The sequence below is a fragment of the Callorhinus ursinus genome, unplaced genomic scaffold (genome assembly GCF_003265705.2).
Source record: "Callorhinus ursinus isolate GAN/ISIS: 27379988/994484 unplaced genomic scaffold, GSC_fseal_2.0 scaffold43, whole genome shotgun sequence".
Taxonomy (NCBI): Eukaryota; Metazoa; Chordata; class Mammalia; order Carnivora; family Otariidae; genus Callorhinus; species Callorhinus ursinus.
The window spans coordinates 10591519-10617374 of record NW_027397105.1 but is presented as its reverse complement, the minus strand read 5'-3'; the positions used below and the strand labels follow the sequence as shown (position 1 = coordinate 10617374).

At 38.3% G+C, this 25856-nt stretch overlaps 1 protein-coding gene across 1 annotated transcript in view; it reads right to left on the bottom strand.

The window, feature by feature from the left end:
- AKAP10 (A-kinase anchoring protein 10) overlaps positions 1 to 25856 on the bottom strand; it is an 86873-nt gene that overhangs the window by 8556 nt on the left and 52461 nt on the right. Inside the window, exons 8-14 of the mRNA XM_025864025.2 lie at positions 24837 to 24973; positions 22192 to 22336; positions 20010 to 20183; positions 13964 to 14073; positions 11140 to 11222; positions 3224 to 3276; positions 2487 to 2582 (exon numbers count right to left, since the gene is read on the bottom strand). Coding sequence (XP_025719810.2) covers positions 2487 to 2582; positions 3224 to 3276; positions 11140 to 11222; positions 13964 to 14073; positions 20010 to 20183; positions 22192 to 22336; positions 24837 to 24973 — 798 coding nt within the window. The remainder of the gene's footprint in view (positions 1 to 2486; positions 2583 to 3223; positions 3277 to 11139; positions 11223 to 13963; positions 14074 to 20009; positions 20184 to 22191; positions 22337 to 24836; positions 24974 to 25856) is intronic.

Genomic DNA, 25856 nt, shown 5'->3' with positions numbered 1-25856 from the left:
AAAATTAAACCAAGCTCTGGTAATGACAATTCTGAGAAACAGCTGGCAAAGAAAGGGGGATGCTGGGCCTCAATCTAAATGCAAGCCCTCCGAACTACTGTGGGTTATGTGGGATGTCATCTGAACATATTTAATTCTGATTCCCAATTTCTGCTGATGTAAATAAGATATGAGTAGTTTAATGCCTTCATAAGGAACATGAGTTAGAGAAAGTTAAAACTGCTGAGGAAACTGGGAATGTCTGGCTTGAAGAGAGGATCTGTAGTGATGCCCCCTCTTTCAATCCTGGTATTGGTAATTCATCTCATCTCTTCTCCCCCGCCTCCCCCCGCCCCCAGTTAGTTGTGTTAGAGGTTTATCAATTTAATTGGTCTTTTTAAAGAGCCAGATTTTGATTTTTCACTATTATCTATGTAATTGATATTCACCCCCCCTTTTTTTTTAAAAGCCCGCCCAACATAGGGCTTGAACTCATGACCCTGAGATCAAGACCTGAGCTGAGATCAAGAGTTGGATGCTTAATTGACTAAGCCCCAAGTACTCCGGATATTCACTTTTATCTTTAATATTTCCTTCTTTCTTTGAATTTAATTTACTCATTTCCTAGTTTAAGATAGAAGACTGAAAACTATTTTTTGTCTATTTAATATAAACATTTAATGCTATAAATTTCCTTCTAAGGACTGCTTTAGCAGTATTCCACAAATACTGTTGTATTTTCATTTTAATTCAGTCCAAAGTATTTTCTAACTTCCATTTTGATTTCTTCTTTGACCAATGGAAGACTAAGAAGTATGCTGCTTAATTTCCAAATACTTGGGGGATTTTCCACATATCCTTCTGTAATTGACTTCTTGTTTAATTCCTTTGTGGTGAGAAAACAGACTGTATGATTTCAATCCTTATAATTTATTGAAACTTGTTTTATGGCCCAGAATATGGTATATCTTGACAAGTGTTCTATGTGTAGGCCAAAAGAATATGTATTCTGCTGCTCCTGAATGCACTGTTCTATAAATGTCCCTTAGGTCAAGCTGGTTGACAGTGTTATTCTATCCATTACTGAGACAGGGCTGAGGAAATCTTCAACAGTCATTATGGATTTGTGTATTTTCCTTGTAGGTCTATCAGTTTTTGCTTTGTGCGTTTTCAAGCTGTTCTTGGATGCATACACATTTAGGATTCTTGATGTCTTCTTGATGAACTGACCTTTCATATAAAACGTCCTTTTTGCCTGGTAATATTCCTTGTTTTGAAGTGAACTCTGACTTGTAATATAGGCAGGCCAAATTACTTTGATAATGTCTGCATGGTATATCTTTCCCATCCTTTTACTTTTAGCCTATGTCTTTATATTTAAAGTGGGCTTCCTACAGATAGCAACTAAGTAGCTTCTGCCATTAGCTATCTAATCAATCTCTGTTTTTAATTAGACTATTTAGACCACTTACATTTAATGTGGTGATTAATATGATTTCATTTAAACCTACTATCTGGCTATTTGTCTTTCATTTGTCCCACAGGATTCTTTCTCCTCTTTCCCCCCTTTTCTTGAGTTCTTTTGTATTCAGTACTTTTTTTAGGGTGTGGTTTCTATAGATGGCATTTTCTCCTGATTGTGGGTTAAGTTTTTCTGCTTCCTTGCATACCCAGTAATGCAGTGGATGGCAGACACTGTTATTTTTATACTGTTGAGTGCTGAACTTCATTGTGTTCCTTTAAAGAGGGTTGGCCTCTGTTCTGACATGCAGTTGTTACTTAAAGAGCAGTCTGATCCTTTCCAAAAGTTGCTTTTAAGCTTGGTTAAGGTGCTTTACTCTAGGGCCAATTTAGCTCCAGTGGTAAGGCATAATGTTTCTGAGGACACTACCCACTGTCTTGTACATTACAAGATCTATTCCATACTGGTCAGTAGGGATGTGACCTATTCTTAACCCCATGTTTCAGGAATTGCTCAGCCTACTAATTTCAAGTACGTTTTTTCCTCCCCATGGGCATTTTCACCCAAAACATGTATAGATCAGTATTTGGCCAAGGACTTCAAGGGACCTCCATAAGGAGATAAACTCTAGAGCTTTCTTTCTGTGAAGCTCCTTTTCTGGTATCCTGCTCTGACTTCTAGACACCTTGGGCTATCCAAACTTTGATTTCTGACTCCTTAATTCAGCAACACTATGAACTCTGTTAGGCTCTCCCCTCCCTGAACTTTGAAAACTGCTTCTAGGCAGTGAGGTAGGGATCATGTCAATGTTACCCTTCTTTCAAGGATTACAGACCTCTACTTGCCTGTTGTCCACTATCTGGAAATAGTTGTTTCATTTAGTTTGTTAGTTACCTAGTTGTTCATGATGAGAGGTCAGTTTCTAGAGCAGCTAATCCTTCAAAAGCAGAGGAATATCCCTTATGTTCTTTTTTATTTTTATATATCTGGAATCTAATTCTTCTCAGTTTTATGCAAGCTAGATCAGAACACAAGTCATCCTTACCTTTGTAGACTTCTCTAAAGGTTGATCATATTGTGCCTGTTGCATAACATCACTGACTATCATTTTAGCAATCTTCCAAGCTAGCTCTTCTTGGGCCTAAAACAAAACAAAACAAAACAAAAAACCCAATTCAACTGTTGTTAATGGTCATTCATTAGAAAAATCAAGACTTATATTATCAGTGCTCTAACACAACTATATATGCATATCATGTCTACTTCTTTGGATAAGAAGCACATTCCATGTATGAACGGACCTGGACCACCCTCTGGCTACATTAATATGCTGTTCATGCTCTGTCTTCTAGGGTCAGCTACTGGGTACCCAACATCATGACTATTTTCATGTTAGATGATCAAAACAAAAAATTTTTCTTTTTCCACTCCCATCTCTCAATGTACTTAACTAACTAGTCAAAAAGCAAGTCTCTTCTGAAAACTGACAGTGAGGAAGATTTGAGCTTTTTGTTTCTACTGATGCCTGCTGGTTGATGAAAACTTGAAGGCATGGATATTTTTCAGTGGCTAGAGTCTCTGAACTAAAGATCCTGCACTGCCCCCATGAGGCAATCGTTAGATGCTAAAAAGGGCCCGTCCTTTCTTGTTACATCCTGGATAAAGGAGCAATGTGCCACACCATTTAAACAGGGGAACTAAAGAAAGAGAAAACCTGAAACCTTACTTACACAAGGTGCCACTTATAAACAGGAATTTCTTTACACTAAAAGTAGACTTTACCTCGTCAGTATTTCCTTGCACCCATTTCTTCATAGCTTGTGAGAACATGAATCCTAGTAAACAAAACCAAAACTGAATGTAGATTTCTTGCACAATTTTACATTTAAAAAGTGCTCTCATTCAAAAGCTACTTCCGAAATGGATATTCTTTCTTTGTACAATCTCATCTAAAACATTAAGGAATATTACCATTAATCAAAACTGATTATCTCCATTAACAAGTATTTAACTTGCAAACACCATGGTTCAAAAGACTGAAAGGTTGTTTCAGAGTTCTGGACTTTTCTTTCTTTTATTCTCCTCTATCATCTAGTGTTAGATTTTCAGCAAACATTAAGCAAGCAAAAGAAAACTGTGACCAGGATTTGGTCTTAGATAAGAATCCAGCAATACATCAGGAGACATCAATCTACTTGCTATATATCCAAACTTTTCACATCAGCTCCTATACAAAAGGGCTTCCAGTAGATTACATTGTTAATGCTCAACCTCTGGTCTGTATAAATTAGCTGGGTAAGAGCAGAGTTTTAAATAGCCATGTTGTGCCTGAGCCACAGCACACCTCAATCTCCTAGGAAATACACAAAAACCTATCCACATCTGTACTCAGGTGCTGAGGAATCACCAGGACATAGGCTAGTCCCTTTTTCCATGAAGGAAATACACAGCTTATCCTTTCATTAACACAAACAGGCTCCTGTCCTAACTCTGCTTTAAATCAAATGGTTGGTAGATTATTTCTTAGGCAAGGTCCTGATTAATTCAACGGCTGGATTAGAAGTAAAAATAGCATTCATGAAAAGTACAAAACCTGGATCCATTCCCTTACTAATTTTCAGTATTAGCTAAAAGTCTGAATACTGGTCTAGTTAAACTTTATGGCCAAGCAGTCAGCAGGGGCCACAACATTACATGTTCCGCCTAAAGTTGCAAATGGCTGTTGAATTGCCCACTTGCTGCTTCCTCTTCAGGCTCACCCAAAGAGTCACACTGTTGACAGTCTCCTACTTGCTTAACACTCTTTCTCCTTTTCTTTTTAATACCTTACATGTTTGACTCCTGTCTGTGCATTCCTTCCTCCTTTAATAGAGAACTTCTCCAGGACCCCATTCCCCAGCCTTCTTTTCTCCTTCAACATATATTTTTTTGGGTATCTCATCCCCTCCTGTGACTTTAACTTCCTTCCAAATGTAAATAATCAAAAAACCTGTCCTTGGTGTTGAATTCATACTTACAAATTACCCTAAGGTGTCTCAAACTTAATGTGTTCCAAACTGAGCTTGTCTGTTTCCTACCTACTCTTTTTCTTATATCCTCTATTTCAGAAATTTAATCCTTTATTAAAAATTCACATCATAAATTTTCACCCAGAGAACCCATGTTAAAAAACTCAATCCACCTTCTTCATTCACTCCCTATATGAAATCTGTCACCAAATTCCACCTTGAATGCAATCTCGAATTCCCCTTTCGAAGTCTTAGAAACCTGACCTTTCTAATTCCTGCTAGCACTATCTACCTTCAAATCCTCTTCTTCAATCTATATTACTAGCTAATTCTACTACCTGACTGGTTTCTCTGATACCAATTCATTCCTGTACCCACTGCCAGAAAAATGCGTCTAGTTAGTACTCTGCTAATGCTGGGGGGCACCTGGCTGGCTCAGTGGGTGGAGTGTGTGACTCTTGATCTCTGGGCTGTAAGCTTGAGCCCCACATTGGGTATAAAAATTACTTAAAAATAAAATCTAGGGGCACCTGGGTGGCTCAGTAGGTGAAGCATCTGCCTTTGGCTCAGGTCATGATCCCAGGGTCCTGGGATGGAGCCCTGCATGGTGGCTCCCTGCTCCGCGGGAAGTCTGCTGCTCCCTCTCCCCATCTGCCTCCACCCCTCCCCCCCATGCTCTCACTTGCAGGTTCTCTCTGTCTCAATAAATAAATAAATAAATAAATAATCTTAAAAAAGGAAAAAGAAAAAGAATCCCTGGGGCACCTGGGTGGCTCAGTCATTAAGCATCTGCCTTTGGCTCAGGTCATGATCCCAGGGTCCTGGGATGGAGCCCTGCATCGGGCTCCCTGCTCCACGGGAGGCCTGTTTCTCCCTCTCCCACTCCCCCTGCTGTGTTCCCTCTCTCGCTGTCTGTCAAAATAAATAAAATCTAAAAAGAATCCCTGATGCTTACATGACAGGAACCCAGGCTTCTTACTACAACACGCCAGGGCTTTCACAACGTAAGTGCAATTTCGTCTCCCACCACTGTATCCAAGCACTAGGACTAGCCACTACACATGCTCACAACATCTTTTACAATTCCATGTTAGACTTTCTCCTAGAGGATTAGAATGCAACTTTTTTGTTTGGAAAAGATTTATTTTAGAGAGTGAGAGCATGCATGCACGTGCACAAGAGCAGCGGGGAGGGGGGAGAGGGAGAGAGAGAATCTCTAGCAGACTCCCAGCTGAGCATGGAGCCAGACCCAAGGCTTGATCTCATGACCCTGAGATCATGGCCTGAGCGGAAATCAAGAGTTGGAAGCTTAACCAACTGAGCCACTCAGGCACCCCTGAATGTAACTTTTAAAATTACTTTGCTTGCCCTGAAAGCCAAGTTCTCATACTCTCAGAAGCCTCTGAGATACACAGTCTCAAAACTCAACCCTTTCCTCTGTGTGCTATCAGTATTTCAAAACCCAAACTGAAACTATAGGCTAGTAAATGATGAACATTCTTGCAGCTATCCTCAGCAAGGGAGGAGAATGGGAGCTGAATTGTCACAATAGTATTCTGAGCCAAGGCCCCGAGATTGCTATTAATCTGCTCTGTGATCCCTAACAAGTTATAATTTCCCGGATCCTCAACTGCTTCATTTGCAGAATAAGGAGGTAGTGTCCACAGAGGGTGCTAAGAAATCTCCGTTTACTTGGGGTCTGAGAAGGCTTGGGAATAGGGTTCTGTGAGTATCCTCAGAATAATAAAGTAATCTGGATAAGAAAACTGAGTGTGTCAGTTCAAAAAATAATACTTTTCTTAAATTAAATAAATATGATCCATGATCTTACTACCTAATCTCTGCAGAAATTCCTCTAGATTTATTAATTAAATCAACAAATAATTAATGCCTATCATGTGGCAGGCATAATTTCAGAACCAGGGAATACAGTGCCAAATAAGATAGACAAAATCCCTGCTCTCAGAGAGGTGATATACTCATGGAAGAGAAATAGATGATAAATAAGTATGCAAATAAATGAGTAAGATATCAGACCGTGCTAAGAAAATAAAGAAGTAGTATGTTAGTGGTACAGATGAGCGGAGATCATGTGGGCTGGGAAGTCCTCTCTGAACAGAGCATACTTGCCATGAGAACGAGCTCATGAAAGCCATGGCAGGGGGAACAGCAAATGAAGAGGCCCTAACAGAGAAGGAGATTCTAGTTAGACCCTAGTCTGTGAAGCGGAGAGTGGTGCAAGGCAAAGTTGTAGAGGAAGGCAGGGAACATTCACAGGTCACAGCAAAGAGGCATCCAAAGCTATGGGAGAAAAGATAGGGGGGTAATGAAGCAGTAAAGCATGTAGGATAAGAAAAGTCAAAAAGCAGAGGAAAAGGTATAATGAAAAGTCGAAGGCGTCTCCCTCTACTCAGCCTTAAATTATGTTACATGCTTTGTGTATCCTTTCAGGAAATATATATATAGTCTTCTACAAATATCATACACAAGATCACCGACGATGTAGTCTAACCAAAAGGTGTAACTCAAATCGACTTTAGGTACAAATCCCAGTTTATAAGAAACACAGGTAAGAAAGGAATAAGCTGAATAGTATAACCAGGAAAATCCAGAAGGTTGGGCATTTTATAGAATAACTAGCATGACAGGCTTGTGAAGCAGGGTTATAAAAAAGGGACTAAGCTAGATTAAAATAAACTCAGAGTACACCTTCTTATTTGTATCCTTATCATTTAGCATCATCTCTGGCCTTCTGAGTAATGAATCGAATCTGCTGGCTCCCGTATTAGGTCATTTACTTACCACAAAAATACATGACTTAAAGACATGTCTGGACAGCTAAAGGAAGCACTGGGATATGTGGATGCAATTACTCAAACTGCAGAAATTACTATTAATTACTTTATGTAGGCATGTCTCAATTACATTAATAATGCAAGTAACTTGATGGATGAGCCTGCTGGTAGATATATAATCCTGTTGCCTCTACCTTCAAACACAACCCAAGTGTGACCATTCTTCCGTGACCTAAATTACAACCACCACCATCATCCTTTCCTTAGACCATGGCAAGAATGTTGTTTCCCTGCTTCTCCTTTTAACCCCTACATTCTATTTTCCAAACAGCTGCCAAAGCCACACCTTTAAAACCTGAATCACATCCTGGTACTCCCCTGCTCCAACTTCTAACACTTTCAACATCCTACCATGGTCTGTGAGAACCCTCCCAACCTTACTTGCCTCCTCCACTCATCCCTCTGCTCACTCGTCTTCTGCCACACTGGTCTTGCTGCTGCTTGATCATGCTGGACTCTTAAGCTTCTTGTTCTTCTTCCTTCTGCCAAGAACCCCTTCCTGCAGATCTTGCCAGGGCTTACTCCTCCATTTTGCTCAGGTCTCTACTCAAAATGCAACTTCCTCAGTGAGGCCTTTCTTGACAACCATTTCTTTTTTTTTTTAAGTAGGCTTCATGCTCAGTGTGGAGCCCAATGTGGGGCTTGAACTCACGACCCTGAGATCAAGAGTTGGACGCCTAACTGACTGAGCCACTCAGGCACTCCTCCAGACAACCACTTTTATTTTTTTCTTTTAAAGATTTTATGAGTTTATTTATTTTAGGGAGAGAGAACGTGAGCAGGGGGAGGGGGAGAGGGAGAGAGAGAATCCCAAGCAGACTCCACACTGGGCACAGAGCCCGATGTGGGGCTTGATCTTTCAACCCTGAGATCATGACCTGAGTCAAAATCAAGAGTCAGATACTCGGGGCGCTTGGGTGGCTCAGTTGCTGGGCCTTTGGCTCAGGTCATGATCCTGGGGTCCTGGGATCAAGCCCCACATCGGGCTCCCTGCTCCATGGGAAGCCTGCTTCTCCTTCTCCCCCTGCTTGTGTTCCCTCTCTCACTGTCAAATAAATAAATAAATCTTACCAAAAAAAAAAAAAAAAAAAAAGGGAGACGCTTAACCAAATGAGCCATCCAGGTGCCCCTGACAACCACTCTTAAAACAGAACTCCCTACTATTCTGGTACATGCACCCCGATGTTTATAGCAGCAATGTCCACGATAGCCAAACTGTGGAAAGAGCCAAGATGTCCATCAACAGATGAATGGATAAAGAAGATGTGATACACACACACACAATGGAATATTATGCAGCCATCAAAAGGAATGAAATCTTGCTATTTGCAACGATGTGGATGGAACTGGAGAGTGTTGTGCTGAGTGAAATAAGTCAATTAGAGAAAGACATGTATCATATGACCTCACTGATATGAGGAATTCTTAATCTCAGGAAACAAACTGAGGGTTGCTAGAGTGGTGGGGGGTGGGAGGGATGGGGTGGCTGGGTGATAGACATTGGGTAGGGTATGTGCTATGGTGAGCGCTGTGAATTGTACAAGACTGTTGAATCACAGATCTGTACCTCTGAAACAAATAAAACATTATATGTAAAAAAAAGAAGAAGAAGATAGCAGGAGGGGAAGAATGAAGGGGGGAAATCGGAGGGGGAGATGAACAATGAGAGATGATGGACTCTAAAACAAACTGAGGGTTCTATAGGGGAGGGGGTGGGGGGATGGGTTAGCCTGGTGATGGGTATTAAAGAGGGCACGTTCTGCATGGAGCACTGGGTGTTGTACACAAACAATGAATCATGGAACACTACATCAAAAACTAATGATGTAATGTATGGTGATTAACATAACATAATAAAAAAAAAAAGAACTCCCGACTATTCTTATGTTTTTATATATAAACACACACACACACACACACACAGAGTATTTATCTGTTTACTGTCCCTTCCACTATAATGTGAGCTTCACAAGGGCTAGAAATTTCATTTTCTTCTCAGAATTTAGAACCGTAGATGGATAGAGCAGGCACTCATATTTTAGAATAAATGAATAATATGAAGAGACTGAATAAACAGAATAAGCAGAGATAGTGTTTGGGGAAACAAGTTTCTTGTTTATCTTTAGCTACTAACTACATATCTTAATTCCTATATATAAAAAAAAACAAAACCCTGCAAGAACCCACACCTATTACTCTAGAGCAGCAGCACTTCTTCATGAGATGTCAGAGGAAAAAGACCAGCTTTTTAAAAAACTAATGAACTCAGAGGTTCTCTTAATACTGGAGATGTCACTGTCCCGACAGAAGCTACCTGAGGACGATGTAGAGCCCTTCCTGGCCAATCCCCCACAGAGCCTGTCTAGCACTTCCTCTGCTCCAAGGCTACCAGTAACCTCTTCCTCCTATTCATGTTTTACGCAATAAAAGACGCTATTAGACTCTAAGTTTCTTAATGGCAGGATCTGTATCTTCTAATCCACCCAGTGAATATGAGTGCACAGAGGCACTAAGAAATTATTTACTGAATGAACTGTGTAGACTTCTTTCAGTCTTTAAACTTTCTGACCATGTACTTCAGACTTCTTTGACAAAACAGGAAATAAAATCAATTACTTAAATAAACTAATAAGGTGAAGTAGGTAAAAGGTCCTTTTTTGGTCTAAATTATTTCAACAATTGTTGCACTTTCTGCTTACTCTGTCAATGTATATCTGACCCAAAAACAGACTGCTCATCAACATAAAGTGGTGTGATTCATTACTCAAACAATAGTTGCATTAAAAAAATAAAAATAATATGAGGCACCTGGCTGGCTCAGTCAGTAGAGGAGCATGCAACTCCTGATCCTGGGGTCGTGAGTTTGAGCCCACATACAGTTTACTTAAAAAAAAAAACAAACCTTAAAAATACACATAATAGGAATGCAGTCCTACTAAATTTAGTAGGAAGATTAACAATAGCTCTTAATTTTAAACACACTTATCAAAACAGAACATTTTTTTCTCTAAAAAATTTTTTTAAAGATTTCATTTATTTGAGAGAGAGCAAGAGTGCATGCAGACAAGTGGGGGGGGAGGGGCAGAAGAAGAGGGAGAAGCAGACTCCCTGCCGAGCAGGGAACCTAACGTGAGGGTTGATGCCAGGACCCTGAGATCATGACCTGAGCCAAAGTCAGATGCTTAACCGACTGAGCCACCCAGGTGCCCCTGGAGCATTTTCTTCTTACAAAAGTTAGTATCTTTTACTCAAGACAATACTGTCAATCCAATCACACCGAAAAATTTCTAGATCCCAAATGAATAGATCCGCATTGGTTTCCAAAATCTTCCTGTGTAGACCAATTGTTTGGAAGTTGAGATCAGTCACAAATAACGTTCTTGTCAAAAAAGACTTATATGTTTAACTTTTGCAGTTGACTGAGCACTCTCCTGCTGATTAAACAAAGGATTTGAATTTCAAACTATTAATATTTTCCACAAATATTTCATAATAACTTTTAGCAAATTAGAGGAAATTTAATGAACTAAAGGGTTTCAAGATAAATGCTAAGTCCAACCTGGACTGGGTATTCATCATCTTTAACAGAAAGGTGACAAACATTCTTTCATAAAGATGTGCTTTCTGTAATGGTAAAGCAAGTTCACTAACTTTCATTCAGACAGACTGTATACAGATGCAACTACAAGTAGCCCTCGGACTCAGTTATGATATAAACACAAGTGAGAGATAAGGCAGTTATTTCATAAACTGTTTAAATCTTAAATGATCCTTCACTTACAGTCAATGACTAATGTGAGTGAAGGCTTAACATGGAGTATAAAACACCACACACCTTTTGATTTCTTTACATCAGGTTCAGGCTCAGATTCTCGGATGAACTGCCCCAAGTCACTTACTCTTCCAAATGTCATCTTCCTAAATAAGTACAAAAAGAACATAATTTCTAACAACCAATTTTAAATTAAGGAAAGAAAAATACCCCCCACAAACAAGGAAAGAAAAATTCCATTCTTAAGCATCTCATCTAAATCTAGAAGCTAGAAATACAATGTATAGCTAGCTCATGTTATTCAAAGCAAGGCTTATTTCAAATAGAACTGTCCCCCAAAGAAGCAAAATAATCTTTAATTCAATGTTATTCCATTCAAAATCCCAAAAAGGTTTATGAAACATGATGGGTGAAGAGACAGCTCACAGTTCTAAAATTTACACAGAAGAGAAAAGGCACAAAAATAGCCAAGATAATTTTATAAAAGAGATAAAAAGGTAGGAACCTGCCCTAGATCAAAATGTGTATTATAAAGCTATAGTAATTATATATAATAATTAAACATGCTATAAAGCTATAGCAATAAAAAAAAGTTAAAAGGCAAAGAACACAGTGAAAGATCTTATTTAACAGATATTACTCATCAATAATAAATATTAAAAAACATACAGAATTCCAACAAGTCACTAAGAAATCATACAACAGAAAAACATAAATAGGAGATGAATAGTCAATTCATAAAGAAAAACCTGAACAACCAGCAAAATGCCAAAAGAAGCTTAATCTCATGAGCAGTAGTCCAGATTGGTAAAAAATCAAACATTTGAGGTTATTTAGTGTCAATAAAGATGTGGGGAAAATTAGTATCCTTATTAATGGGGGTAAGAATGCAAAATATACAGATACTTTTAAAGGTAAATCGGTAAGATCTTTAAAATTTAAAATCTGCTTCTTGGTATAAGTGAATAAAAGGAAGTCTTTTACTATTCTGTGTGTAACAGTGAAAAACTGCAAGCAACTTAAATACTCATCAATACCAAAGGGCCAAATAGTGGTCACAGTTATGAGCTATAATTAATATTATATATAGAATACTACAACATAGTTAAAATGATGTAAATCTGTACAGACTAACAAAGAAAAATCTCCAAAACTCATTGTGAGTGAAAGCACAAGATACCGAATAAAGTATGGTATCAATTACACAAATATAAGCAAACAAAAATACATACTATAACATAACAGTGATTATCCTGAGTAGGAAGGGGAGAGAATGAGCACTGGTGTGTGATCAAAGGGGACATTAGCCTTATCTACCAATTTAATTTTTATAAGAGATTAATGTATTTGTAATTAAAAGTTAGGTAGAAAAAGAAACTCTGTGATGCCTATGTATTATTTCACGTTGGGCACAGTGGATCTTATTTTAGGGCTATTGTTCCTAGTAAGTCATCATTTCACATGTGGTTGCAATACACCAATGGATACAAATTTGTCTGCCTTGAGAAAAATTTCAGGAAGATGCCAAAACCATAAAGCTAAAGCAAACACTGAAAACTATCTTTAAACATTATTTCTCTATTTCTGACCCATTTTATTTTATTTTTTTAAAATATTTTATTTATTTATTTGAGGGAGAGAGTGAGAGAGAGAGCATGAGAGGAGAGAGGGTCAGAGGGAGAAGCAGACTCCCCGCTGAGCAGGGAGCCCGATGTGGGACTCGATCCTGGGACTCCAGGATCATGACCTGAGCCGAAGGCAGTCGCTTAACCAATTGAGCCACCCAGGCGCCCTTTCTGACCCATTTTATACATCATTTGTTACATTTATTTTACACACAAAAAAACCTTACAGAAGTAAAACATTTTGCAACTGACAGACTGTCTTAAGTAAGGTTTTAAGTAAATGAACCAACCATTCCCTAATAAATATAATCTTTGGTAATTAAATCGTAGGCTTACTGTCCACCATTTCCTAAAAGAGGAGCTAAAGATTACAACACTGACTCAGCTGCAGTGTGCTTTTTAAAGACAGCGTAGTCAAACAGCCCTATATTTACTTCTGAGTGCTTTCCAGGATTCCTCGGTCTCCCAAGTATCACTGTTACTTTCTGACAAAATCAATTAAACATGTTGAAATCCCTTTTTTATGGTGATGCCAGGACTGCGGTTGGGGTTGGGGTAGGGTAATCAAGAATTTATACAGATTTATAGGCTCATCAAGCCATCTTTAGGAAAGAGGAAGTGATTTTATGATTTGATCTGTGGTAAACATTGGCAAGTGGCATATGCTATGAACTGATGTCTTTTTGTTACAGGATAAAATAAACATCCAATCCTTAAATACAAAGCAATAATTTTATTCCATTTTCAAGTATTTGTTATACAGTCCATAATAAATGATGCTGGCATCTTTGTACTTTATTTTTATTTATGGTTTTAAGACAGACTTTGAAATAGCTAACAAATGAACCAAATGAAATATGGGAAGAGATATAACCTAAAACATATCACATACATATGATACTCATCAACCTTGTCTAGTGTGGTGGAATGATGATGGTAATGATATTTATGGAGTGTTTACTAGATACCCGGCATGGTTTTGAATGCTTTTCATGTACCTCATTTAATCCCCTAAACAACCCAATGAATGAAGTGGAGATGAAAACACCGAGACAGTCTGCCAATGAGTGGCTGAGCCAAGATTAAAACCGAGGAAGTTGCTCCCGAGCCTCCACTCTCAACTGTGGTCTACTTGCATACTATATATAAAAGTGCTGGGTATGTAACAGTAGATTAGAAACAATTTTTAAATTTTAAATAAAAACATAAAAGATGCAAAATTCGGTAGACTTGTACAAATTCCAGACACTAGTTAAACTTACCCTGCGTATGTCCGCTGATACAAAGATTCTGGATCCAGACTTGCAGCATCCACAATTATCGCTTCATCAAAATTTTTCAGAATTTTAACACTGGTTTTTTTCATACTGGACTGCAACAGAAATTGTAAAATTAACAGTATGTTATTCGGGAATCAAACAGTTCCAGGTTTGGATTATGACGGATTTGTACAAAATCTTCAGTATTTGAAATACATGTAATTCTCACTCAACCCCATCATTATGGAGATGCTGAACAGCAACGATTCTGAAATGTAACCTCAATATACAACTACAGGAGGAAAGCATAGTATTACAATGTACAACATATGCATTTAATGCCAAATCTGTTTGTTTTCTTTATGATCTAAGTTCCAACAAACGTGCTATCTTCACAGGCATTACATTCCCAAGTGTGCAAGACTCCCATCCACCCAGACATACATAGCTTAGCTACCTTTTACAAATAAACATGAATACTTTTGATTTTCAGTGAGGCTATGTGACAAAGGAGAAGCCAAAGAAACCCTCCTAAAATGACCAGCCAGATGAGTGTAGGAAGTCCCCCTCCAGCATGTCATCTCCCGCTCCTCATCCCACAAAAAAAGCAAGTCAGAATTGGTGTTTCTATGAAATACCGGAGCCACGGGTTTTCCCAGATATTCCACCTCTAAAAATTAAATTACAGACAGACTCAGTTCCACAAAATGATTAATATACAAGATTATTATTCACTGTAGCATTGTTTAAAATAACAAAAGTTGGGAACTGTCCTTAATATCCATGACTAAGGTATAGGTTAAATTAATAAAATAAAAATTGAATAGACACTTATAGAACATACTCTACAGTGGGTGGGGAGGGGGAGGGGTTCTCTTTATGTGCCAAGAAGGGTAGATAGTTAAAAAGAAAGAGGCAGGGGCACCTGGGTGGCTTAGTCGTTAAGCATCTGCCTTCGGCTCAGGTCATGATCCCAGGGTCCTGGGATCGAGCCCCACATCGGGCTCCCTGCTCGGCAGGAAGCCTGCTTCTCCCTCTCCCACTCCCCTACCTGTGTGCCCTCTGTTGCTGTGTCTCTCTCTCTGTCAAATAAATAAATAAAATCTTAAAAAAAAAAAAGACAGAACACTTCTTTGAGGCCACTGTTAACTCAGATACCAAAACTGGACATCATAAGAAAAGAAAACTAAAGGTCAATCTCTTCTAAGTACAGATCCTAATAAAATACCAGCAAACAAATCTAGCAACATATAAAAATAATTATATATCATGATCAAGTGAGATTTATCCCAGAAATGCAAGGTTGGTTTAACACCTGATAATCAAATAATGTAGTACAACCGTATCAATAAAGTAAAGACCAAAACCCAGATGACCTCATCTTAATTGATACAGAAAGAACATTTGACAAAATCCAACACCCTTTCATGATCCAAAAAAAAAAATCCAACAAATTAGAAATGGAAATTTCCTCAACTTGATAAAAAGCATTTATGAAAAACCCATATGTAACATCATATTAAAAGATGAAAAACTGAAAGCTTTCCTCATGAGGTCAGGAATAAAACAAAGATGCCCACTTTCATCACTTCCATTCAACAATGTACTGCAAGTTTAAGCCAATTAGGCAAGACAAGGAAATAAAAGGTACATTCAAAGTGGACAGGTAGAAAGAAAACTATTTCTATTAACCGATGACACAATCTTATATATAGAAAATTCTAAAGAATCCACAAGAAAGGAGCGCCTGGGTGGCTCAGTTGGTTAAGCTTCTGCCTTTGGCTCAGGTCATGGTCCCAGGGTCCTGGGATTGGGTCCCACATTGGGCTCCCTGCTCAGCGGGAAGTCTGCTTCTCCCACTGCCTCTCCCCCTTGGCTTGTGCTCTCTCTCTCTCACTCACTCTCTTTCTCTCAAATAAATTAAAATTAAAAAAAAAAAGTATCCACAAGAAAACTATTAGAGTTAACAAAAGAGTTTTGTAAAGTTACAAGGTCAACACAAAAAGTTTATTTCTATGCATTACCAATGAATAAGAAAATGAAATTAAGAAAATTTTATTTATAATATCAAAAAGAATATTCAGGAAAAACATGACGCAAGGACATATAAGACTTGTACACTGTAAACCTACAAAACAGTGATGAAAGAAATTAAAGACAGCTTAAATAATGGGATGATATCCCGTGTCCATGGACTGGAAAAAGACTTAATATTGTTAAAATGGCAATACATTCCAAAGGAATCTACAGATTCAATGTAAACCCAATCCTAGAAATCTTATGGAATTGCAAGGGACCCAGAATAGCCAAAATAATCTTACAAATTGAAAAACACAAAGTTGGAGGACACACAGTTCCTGATTTCAAAATTTGCAAAGCTGTAGTAATCAAAACAATGTGGTACTGGCATAAGATACACGTAGATCAACACAAGACTGAGAGTCCAGAAATAAAACCGGTGTATCTAAGAGCAAATGATTTTTGACAAAGATGCCAAGATCATTCAATTTACGTAGAAGAATAGTTTTGTCCATAAATGGTCCTGGGACAACTAGATATCCACATGCAAAAAATAAAGTTGGCCCTTACCTCATACAACATGCAAAACTAAAAATGGATCAAAGGCCTAAAACTCTTAGAAGAAAACACAGGTGGGCATGGGGAGTGACTGCTTAATATTCCATTTGCGAGGTTTCTACTTGGGGTGATGAAAAAGTCTGGAACCAGATAGTGGTAATGGCTGCACAACACTATGAATATACTAAATGTCACTGAATTAGACACTTATAACAGCTAACTTTATGTTAGGTGAATTTTACTGCAATTACAAAAAACTGTATTTCTATATGTTTACAATGAAAATATAAGCGTAAGAAAAAATTCCATTTATAATAGTATCAAAAAGAATAAAATACTTAGAACTTAAGAAATACAGAACTGATACCTGAAAACTACAAAATGTTATTGGAAGAAATTAAAGAAGATCTAAATAAATGAAAGGCATCATCTATGTTCATGGGTCAGAATATTTAATATTGTTAAGATGGCAATTTGTCCCAAATTGATCTATGGAACCAATGCGCTCCCTATCAGAATGCTGGCTGGAGTCTTCATAGAAGTTGACAAACTGATCCTTAAATGCATTTGAAAACTCAAGGGACCTCGAATAGTCAAAACATCTTGAAAAAGAAGAACTAAGTTGGAAGACTCTCCCTTCCTTCCTGATTTCAAAACTTGTTACCCAAGCAAAGGTAATTAAGACAGAGTTAAACAGTTATGATCTGAGCTAACAATTCTACTTCTAGGTATATACACAAGGGAAATGAAAACCTATATCCACACAAAAACTTGTACAGCAGCATTATTCATAATAACCAAAAGAGAGAAACAACCCAAATGTCCATCAACTGATGGATTAACAAAATGTGGTATGTACAATGGAATATTATTTGGCCATAAAAAGGAATAAAGTTGTGGGGTGCCTGGGTGGCTCAGTCAGCTGAGCATCAGACTTTTTTTTTTTAGACACAGTGAGAGAGGGAACACAAACAGGGGGGGCGGGAGAGGGAGAAGCAGGCTTCCGGTGGAGGAGGGAGCCCGAGGTGGGGCTTGATGCCAGCACCCTGGGATCATGACCTGAGCTGAAGGCAGATGCTTAACGACTGAGCCACCCAGGTGCCCCCTGAGTGTTGGACTCTTGATTTTGGCTCAGGTCATGATCTCAGGATCCTAGGACCGGGCCTAGCGTCAAGCTCCCTGCTTAGCAGGGAGTCTGCTTCTCCCTCTCCCTCTGCCCCTCCCCTGGCTCATGCTGTCTCTCTCTCTAAAATAAATAATTTTTTTTAAACCAACAACAAAAATAAAAAAGGAATAAAGTTCTGATACATGCTAAACATGGATGAACCTTGAAAATAGCATGCTAAGTTAAAGAAGCCTGTCTCGAAATCACACATCATATGGTTCCAATTATATGAAATGTGCAGAATAGGCAAATCTATGGAGACAGAAAGTAGATTAGTAGTAGCCTAGGGCTGGAAGAATTGGAGGATTTGGAGGGAATTAGTTAAAGGACACAGGGTTTCTTTCTTAGGTGAAAAACTTTTTAAATTGGCTGTGGTGACAGTTAAGGAACTCTATGAATATACTAAAACCACTAAATTATACAACATAAATGGGGGAATTGTATGGTATGTGAATTATATATCAATAAAGTTGTACCAAAAAGAAAGAAAGAAAAAAGAGCATATACAGAATGATTTCAATTATATAACTATTCCGAATAGGTAACACTAACCTATACCATCAAAAGTCAGGATAGTAGCTATCCTGGCAGGGAGGACAGTGACTAGAAGAGGGCACAAGAGGGTTTATGACATACTGGTAATGTCATGTTTTTTGATCTGAATGCTGGATACACAGATCAAGTCTGTTTATGAAAATTCTTCAAGCTACATATATTGAGTTTTCCGTATATATATTAAACTTCAACCGAAAATGTAACAATATGTTTTAAGGTCAGCACCTAGACCTTTTAAGTGCTTAAATAACAACAAGACATTCTAGCCTATATCAAAAAACAAAATGGCAACCACATTCAGCAGGTCACCTGCTACATAAGCTATTTAAATAGGAGGAAAACGTACTAAGGAGAGTCTTGTTGATGGTAATAAATAGTACTGTTGTATAAATTAAGGAAATTTATCCAAGGCCCTGTGTCAAAAAATCTGAAGTATTATTTATGTGTCAACAGTACTTTGAGAAAATAATTATGCTACATTATGGTGAAGAACACTAGACAGAGAATATGTTCTGCCTCTACACTTTACTGTGTGATTTTTAATAAAATTAGTTAACTTCTTAATACCTTCCTAGATCTCTTCTCTCGGGGACAACCCATTTAAATGACCCAATTTGGGGGAGAATCAGATAAGGTTTGATACACGAAAGCACTCCAAAAAACCAAAAAAGATTAAGAAAATATACAAAATGTCACTACAGTTCAAAATGAGACCAAAAACTCTTTGGTGAAATACAATTATTAAGAAAGAATTATTAAGAATTATTCTAGGGGTTGGGCACCTGGGTGGCTCAGTAGGTTAAGCGACTGCCTTTGGCTCAGGTCATGATCCTGGAGTCCCAGGATCGAGTCCCGCATCGGGCTCCCTGCTCAGCGGGGAGTCTGCTTCGCCCTCTGACCCTCCCCTCTCTCATGTGCTCTCTCTCTTTCTCTCTCAAATAAATAAATAAAATCTTAAAAAAAAATTATTCTAGGGGCGCCTGGGTGGCACAGTCGGTTAAGCATCCGACTCTTGGTTTCAGCTCAGGTCATAACCTCAGGGAAGTGAGATCAAGCCTGCTGCGCTCAGTGTGGAGTCTGCTTGGGGTTCTCTCTCCCTTTCTGTCTCTGTCTCACTCTGTCCCTCCCACTCATGCTCAGGCGCTCTTTCTCTCTCTCTAAAATAAATCTTAAAAAAAGAAAAAGAATTATATAAAAAAGCATCCCAGGGGCGCCTGGGTGGCTCAGTCGTTAAGCGTCTGCCTTCGGCTCAGGTCATGATCCCAGGGTCCTGGGATCGAGCCCCGCATAGGGCTCCCTGCTCGGCAGGAAGCCTGCTTCTCCCTCTCCCGCTCCCCCTGCTTGTGTTCCCTCTCTCACTGTCTCCCTGTCTCTCTCTCTGTCAAAATAAATAAATAAAATCTTTAAAAAAAAAAAAAAAGCATCCCAAATGTAGTTACTAAAATTTCCCAAATAATTACACAAAGAGCTCTTCAGAGGCTATAAATGCATGTGGTATTATTGATGACTGATAGCAGTAGCTGGAGTGTCAGGCAGAAAAATGGCCTGAATGAAACAGTACAATACCTTACAGTATAATATACTGTTCACTACAGACATTTTTATTAAAACATATAGTAAGTAGGCTAATTGTATTTTCTTCTTTGTTTCTTCTACAACAAAAACTTCCAAACAGACTCTGCTATTGGTATTTGAAGGAAAGGATCTACTGTACACCTTTCTTCCAATTGGCAGAGGCTAACTGATTTATACCTGAGCAGCCGAGCTGTCGGAACCACCTGGGTGAGAGTCATCAGGAGGGCCAACAGAGCAATGAGCAGTCAGTGAAACATTTCCTCCCAGAAATTCATCTCCTCGAACCGAATGGATGAGATCATTCAAATACTTATAATAAAGATTGCTGGACAAGAAGCCAGGCAAAAAGACCTGAAAGAGAGGATAAGCATTATTTTAAAGGTGAGATCAAATACAATTAAAACTTTATTTGAAAACAAAATTTTACGCACAATTCTACCAGCTAGCACAAATGATTCTGCTTTTCCTTTTTATACTCCAAGTATTATCCCTTTGTGTACACACGCTGTGACTAAAATTATGAGTACAATTTAGAGGTGTGTCCCCCTCCCCCCCAATGCTTGCCATAAAACTATCACATAGACTTGATATTTAGACTTCTTAGTGACCAGAAAACATGCAGGGAGTGAATCTAATCTGAAATTAGATTTTTCTTGTTATAAATATTAAAGTCTTTGTGCATATATTGATTTTTTTACTTCTGAACTGATTTCCTTAAGATAAATTACCAGGTGCGTGATTATTGAGTTAAACGGTGTGAACATTTTAGCTTTGATATATATGGCCAATTTACTCTTCAGAAGGACGTTGTCAATTTGTATCATTTGCAGTATACTAAGGTAAATGTTTTGACACAGGCTTTCCAACACCAGAGTATGTTTTTCCAAATCATTGTTAAGTAAGTGCCTATTGGGGTGCCTGGGTGGCTCAGCTGGTTAAGTGACTGCCTTTGGCTCAGGTCATGATCCTGGAGTCCCTGGATTACGTTCTGCATCGGGCTCCCTGCTTGGCGGGGAGTCTGCTTCTCCCTCTGATCCTCTCCTCTGTCATGCTCTCTTTCTCTCTCATTCTCTCTCTCTCAAATAAAATCTTTTTTAAAAAGAGCCCAATGATATATGGATGTTTTTATTTCCATTTAAAAATTACTAATGATGCTGAATAAGTTCCCATGTTTATTACTGGCATTTCCTATTACCAACTTCTCCTTCACAGCAGTTAGTACATGACTGTAAATAGTATGTGTTGTTAAACATGTTCCTTCTTTATAGACAGAGCTCCAGAAGGGCAGAAACCACGTTTCTCCTGTTTACCACTACAACACCAATACCTAGCACAGAAATTCTCAAAGTACTGATCATCCATGTCTTTTTCTCATTTATCTACTTGATACTATTAAAATTACTAAGTTCTTTACATATACACATTTTATAAGAAATATTTACATTCTGTTTATCTCTGTATTTTCATTTTCTTTTTTATCCAGAAAGTTTACATTCTTTATATGATACAGATTTGGAACTTCTCTTAATTTAAGATCAGAAAGATTTTAATTTTAATCATGAAAAAATTTTTATCCCTGGGCAATAGCTGATACTCTATTCAGCTTACCATGAACTTTTTAATGATTTGATTTTTATATGTAACTCTTCCATGTTCCTGAAATTCAGTTATGTGGAGTATTATTTAATAGTGCTTACTTAACCCTTTTCCACCTAGAAACACATGACATATATAAACGACATAACCTCATGGACTTATCCTGCGCTCTGTGCAATTCCTGGTCAAATTTGCTCTAGTTCATTAGAGGAATAAATCATTCACAAATTCTAACACATTATTATTAATAAGCTATTAGTGATACCCCAGAAGTTATGATACACAAAACCAGTGTTCTAACCCCACTGATAGATACTGATGAAGTGTTTGGGTCATTTTAAGCTAACTTTGCCCAATACTGCTATCTAATTATTTTTTGAAAATTATTAGTTATAGTGGTAAAAACAGCCGTTAAAATTTTTTAATGCTTACTATGTGATGGATGCAATGCTAATAATAAGAACTTTATACATCTTACCTCATTTTTATCTTTAAAATAACTTTTAGGTAAGTATCCATATTATCTCCATTTTACAGATGTGGAAAATGGCATTAAAGAATTTCAGTAAGTGCCTGAGGTCATTCAGTCTATAAAGGCTAAATTAATACATACCAAGTCAGACTGAAAGCCTCTGTTCTTAATCACTATGCTCCACCGCTTCAATTTTCCAGTTTTGTTACATTTTTTCCCCCCGTGTTATGTTTTCTGGGTTTCACCAGTAAAGACTTCTTGCAGTTTAATATTTTTGAAGTTCTTGGTTACCTTCTCCATGGTCGTCCAGGCCTGACGTAATGGAGTTGTGAAACAGTTAGGGAGTGGCCCACCTTCCCTGCAGATATTGGATTCAATTTCTAATCGCACAACATCATCAAATCCAAGAGGATGTGTGGCTTGGAGGGAGAAGTACCTATGGTAAAAGACAGCCAAAGTCAAACCAAACCTCCTAGCCAGTATAAGCAACTTTTGGCACCTACTCTTCTACGAGGCTACTTGATTCAGCCTGCAGATCTAGGACTCGAGAGCCGGTTCCTAGAGGCCGTGCTGCAACCTTTATTCCCATAGCCCCAAAGGTATCTGAGTCAACTTGCTACCTTCCTATCTCCTTCCATCTTCCTTAGTTCTTAAGATTGCTGAGGGTCAGGCTACAGCTGAGACAAATCAATTAATCACACAAATTTAATGGGCACCTATTCTCTGTTCAGCACTTGGGAGACAGAAATGGACTTAAAAGAGGGTAAGACACAGTTCTTTCCCCTGGAAAGGGAACAGAAAAGATCCCTTTATCAGACACAATGAGAACAAATAGCTGTAACTATGAGGTACAGGTAATACACATGCAGGAACTTAAAATACAATAGCACCGAGGGTGAAGTAGATGGATTTCATGTATTTGGATAGAATAACAGGACTTGATGAAGATTGGGTGCAGAAAGGAAAAGGAGTAATCAATGCTACCTCAGATTTCTAACTTCATAAGCTATAATGCAAAACCAGTGTTTTGGTAAGCTGATTATAAAGTGGATAACAAAGAAAGGAGGATTAAAAGCAAAAAATATATGTATGTTCTCTTCCAAGCATTTAGGGACTTCTAAATCTTGTCTATGATACAAATACAGAAAGACTGATTAGGTATGATTGTGATGATACATACATAACATACATAAAGATATAAAAACAAACAGGGATGGAGGGGCCTGGGTGGCTCAGTCAGTTGAGCGTCCAACTCTTGATTTCAGCTCAGGTCCTGACCTTAGGGTCATGAGATAGAACCCTGTGTCGGGCTCCATGTTCAGCGGGGAATCTGCTTGAGAGTCTCGATTCTCTCCCTCTCCCTCTGCCCCTCCCCTGCCTCATGCGCTCACTCTCTCTCAAGTAAATAAATAAATAAATCAATCTTTTAAAAAAAACCCCAAACTGGCATCAGTGAAGTCAAATTTGGCACAATGAACTTGACAAAATGACAGTGCCAGTGGGATGCCATACAGTGATCTTCATCTAAAAATGGCTCCCAATGTGAAAATGGGATCCAGTGGGACAACAGGGTCTCTGCTCTGTGTGGCAACTGAGCTCCAGCCAGGACCTTACTACTAGTGCCACTCTTCTGTTCCAGCATTAAAATAAAAAAAATATTTTTTTGTTATTAGACTTTTCTTAACAAATAGTCTCCCATCTTGTAACAAATAAGTTGGTAAATACTCCTCCATGATTGGAATTTTGGGGCATCCCACACCAAATTTCTAAATGTAAACACTTGCTATTTCAACATTCATGTAACAATGTTTCTTATATAATATTTTCCACAAATATATTATACTAAAATAAACACTGGGCAAACATTGAGAATTGCATTCCAGCTCAAGTTCTGCCACTAACTTGCCCTGTGACTTTGAGAGAATGGGTCTTTGTTTTATCTGCAAAATGGGAAAATCAGACTAGATCCTGAATCTGGCTACCCATCAGCATCATTTGGGGTATCTTCTAAAAATAAAGATTCCTGGGTCATGCCTCAAATGTGCTGAATCAGAATCTCTTAGAGTGGAATGCTGGAAACCTATTTTTAACAAGCACCCAGCTGGTTCTTACACAGACAGCCCAGCACGGACCTGCAGAGCAATGCTCAGGAACCACCGACCCAGATGCACTCAGCTCTCTTGCAACCCTAACTAACATCCCATGGATTTTCCTCTACTGTCAAGTTATCTTCTCAGCGGTTGCTTGTGGATACAAATAGCACATTACTTTTCTTTACAGAATAAGAAAAATTAAATGAAAATTAAAAGAGAGGCACAGCTGGCCATGGGCTTATCACTCAACTGACCAGATGTTTTCAGTTCTGTTCACTGTAAGATTTTGCCGTCCTCTCATTTTCAATGAAGACCAATGAAAAACTATTATTCATTGAGTACTGGCCATGCAGATCTGCACCAGAAATATGATACACCCATACACAGATATCTAAGACCCTTTTCAATATATTCCCTTTAGTTTCATCTTCCTCTTACATTCCCTACCCAAGTTTTACTTACCCAAACTCAAGTTTCCTGAAAGTGCCACATTCCCCTGAGTTTCTCTGACTTTGCTTGTGTCAAGCAAGAATGTTCTTTCCCGCCTTCTCTGGCTAGCAAAATTCATTATTCAGGATCCAATTCTAATCTTTCTTCTGTGAAATCCTCCCTGAACTCCACCACCGTCATCCTTCTTGCCACACACAAATCTCCCGTTCCCCCAGAAGAAATGTTTGTTCTAAGAATCCTAAAACCTTATACACACCGTATAAAAAGCGGCTTTTATGCTACTCCCTGTGAGCTCCTTGACAGCAGACTGGATTTGTTCATCTTTATTTCCGAAATACATATCAAATACTCAATTAACATTTGCCAGATGTTGAATACATCAATAAAACTCACTTGTCATACAAAATCATGGCATCGTTCTGTGCCTCCTGTCCATCATACTGGCCCTTTTTGGCAGCAAGTTGCGACTGGAAGTTATCTGCTGCCAACCAGAACTGTAAGATATTCACTGCATCCTCTTTTTCCATGTACTAGGAAGGAAAAATACAAAAAAAAAAAAGGAAAAAAGACTATAAACATATTTCTCTAACCATCTCTAATCCATAAGCCCAACCATTAAAAATATAAGACATACACAAAAAACAAAAACAAAAACAGATCCACTTGTTCAGTTCATGCCAGGTAGCAACTCACAGTTGCTTTTGAGACTGAAAAGTTGAAAGCCATTCTTGTAGGGGAAAAAAACCAAAAAACTAACAAAAACCCCACCACATTGCTGGATACAAACTTAAGTGAACTGGAATAAGAATCACAGTAAAGATGATTAGTGGTCCCTCAGTAGCTAACATACAAAAAGTAAACTAACCAGACCAAATCTTTTATACCTGATCATTTCCATCACTCCATGCAGCCTCAGTAACCTGAATAAATGGCGGACTTACACGTAGGTAGGGCAAAGAGAGGGAGTGAGAAAGCAAATCAACGGAAAGCTCTATTCTTGGGAGAGGCAGAGTGCAAATGTGTATCTAAGTTAGTGCTTTGTGAGCCTGGAAATCCTCCCCTCTCTACTTAATAGTCATTTGCTTTGCAACAAAAGAATTTCATTTGCCAAAACCTCTCTACTTAATAGTCATTTGCTTTGCAACAAAAGAATTTCATTTGCCGAAACCTAACAAATACCATTATATAGTACACCTCAAAGACATTAATCTACTCACTGCTTGAGAAATCCTATCAAGTGGCTAAAGTAAAAGTGAGGATAGTAGGAAAAAATTTACTCCTTTTCTTTCTCTCTTCTGAAGTCTGGTCTGCAAATATGTGTGCACTGGAATCAAGGATCAAATCTGTGGTTTTAAAATGGCTCTAGATAATTAAAAATATGCAGTCTCTTATAAGCAGAAGTTTGATTTTTTC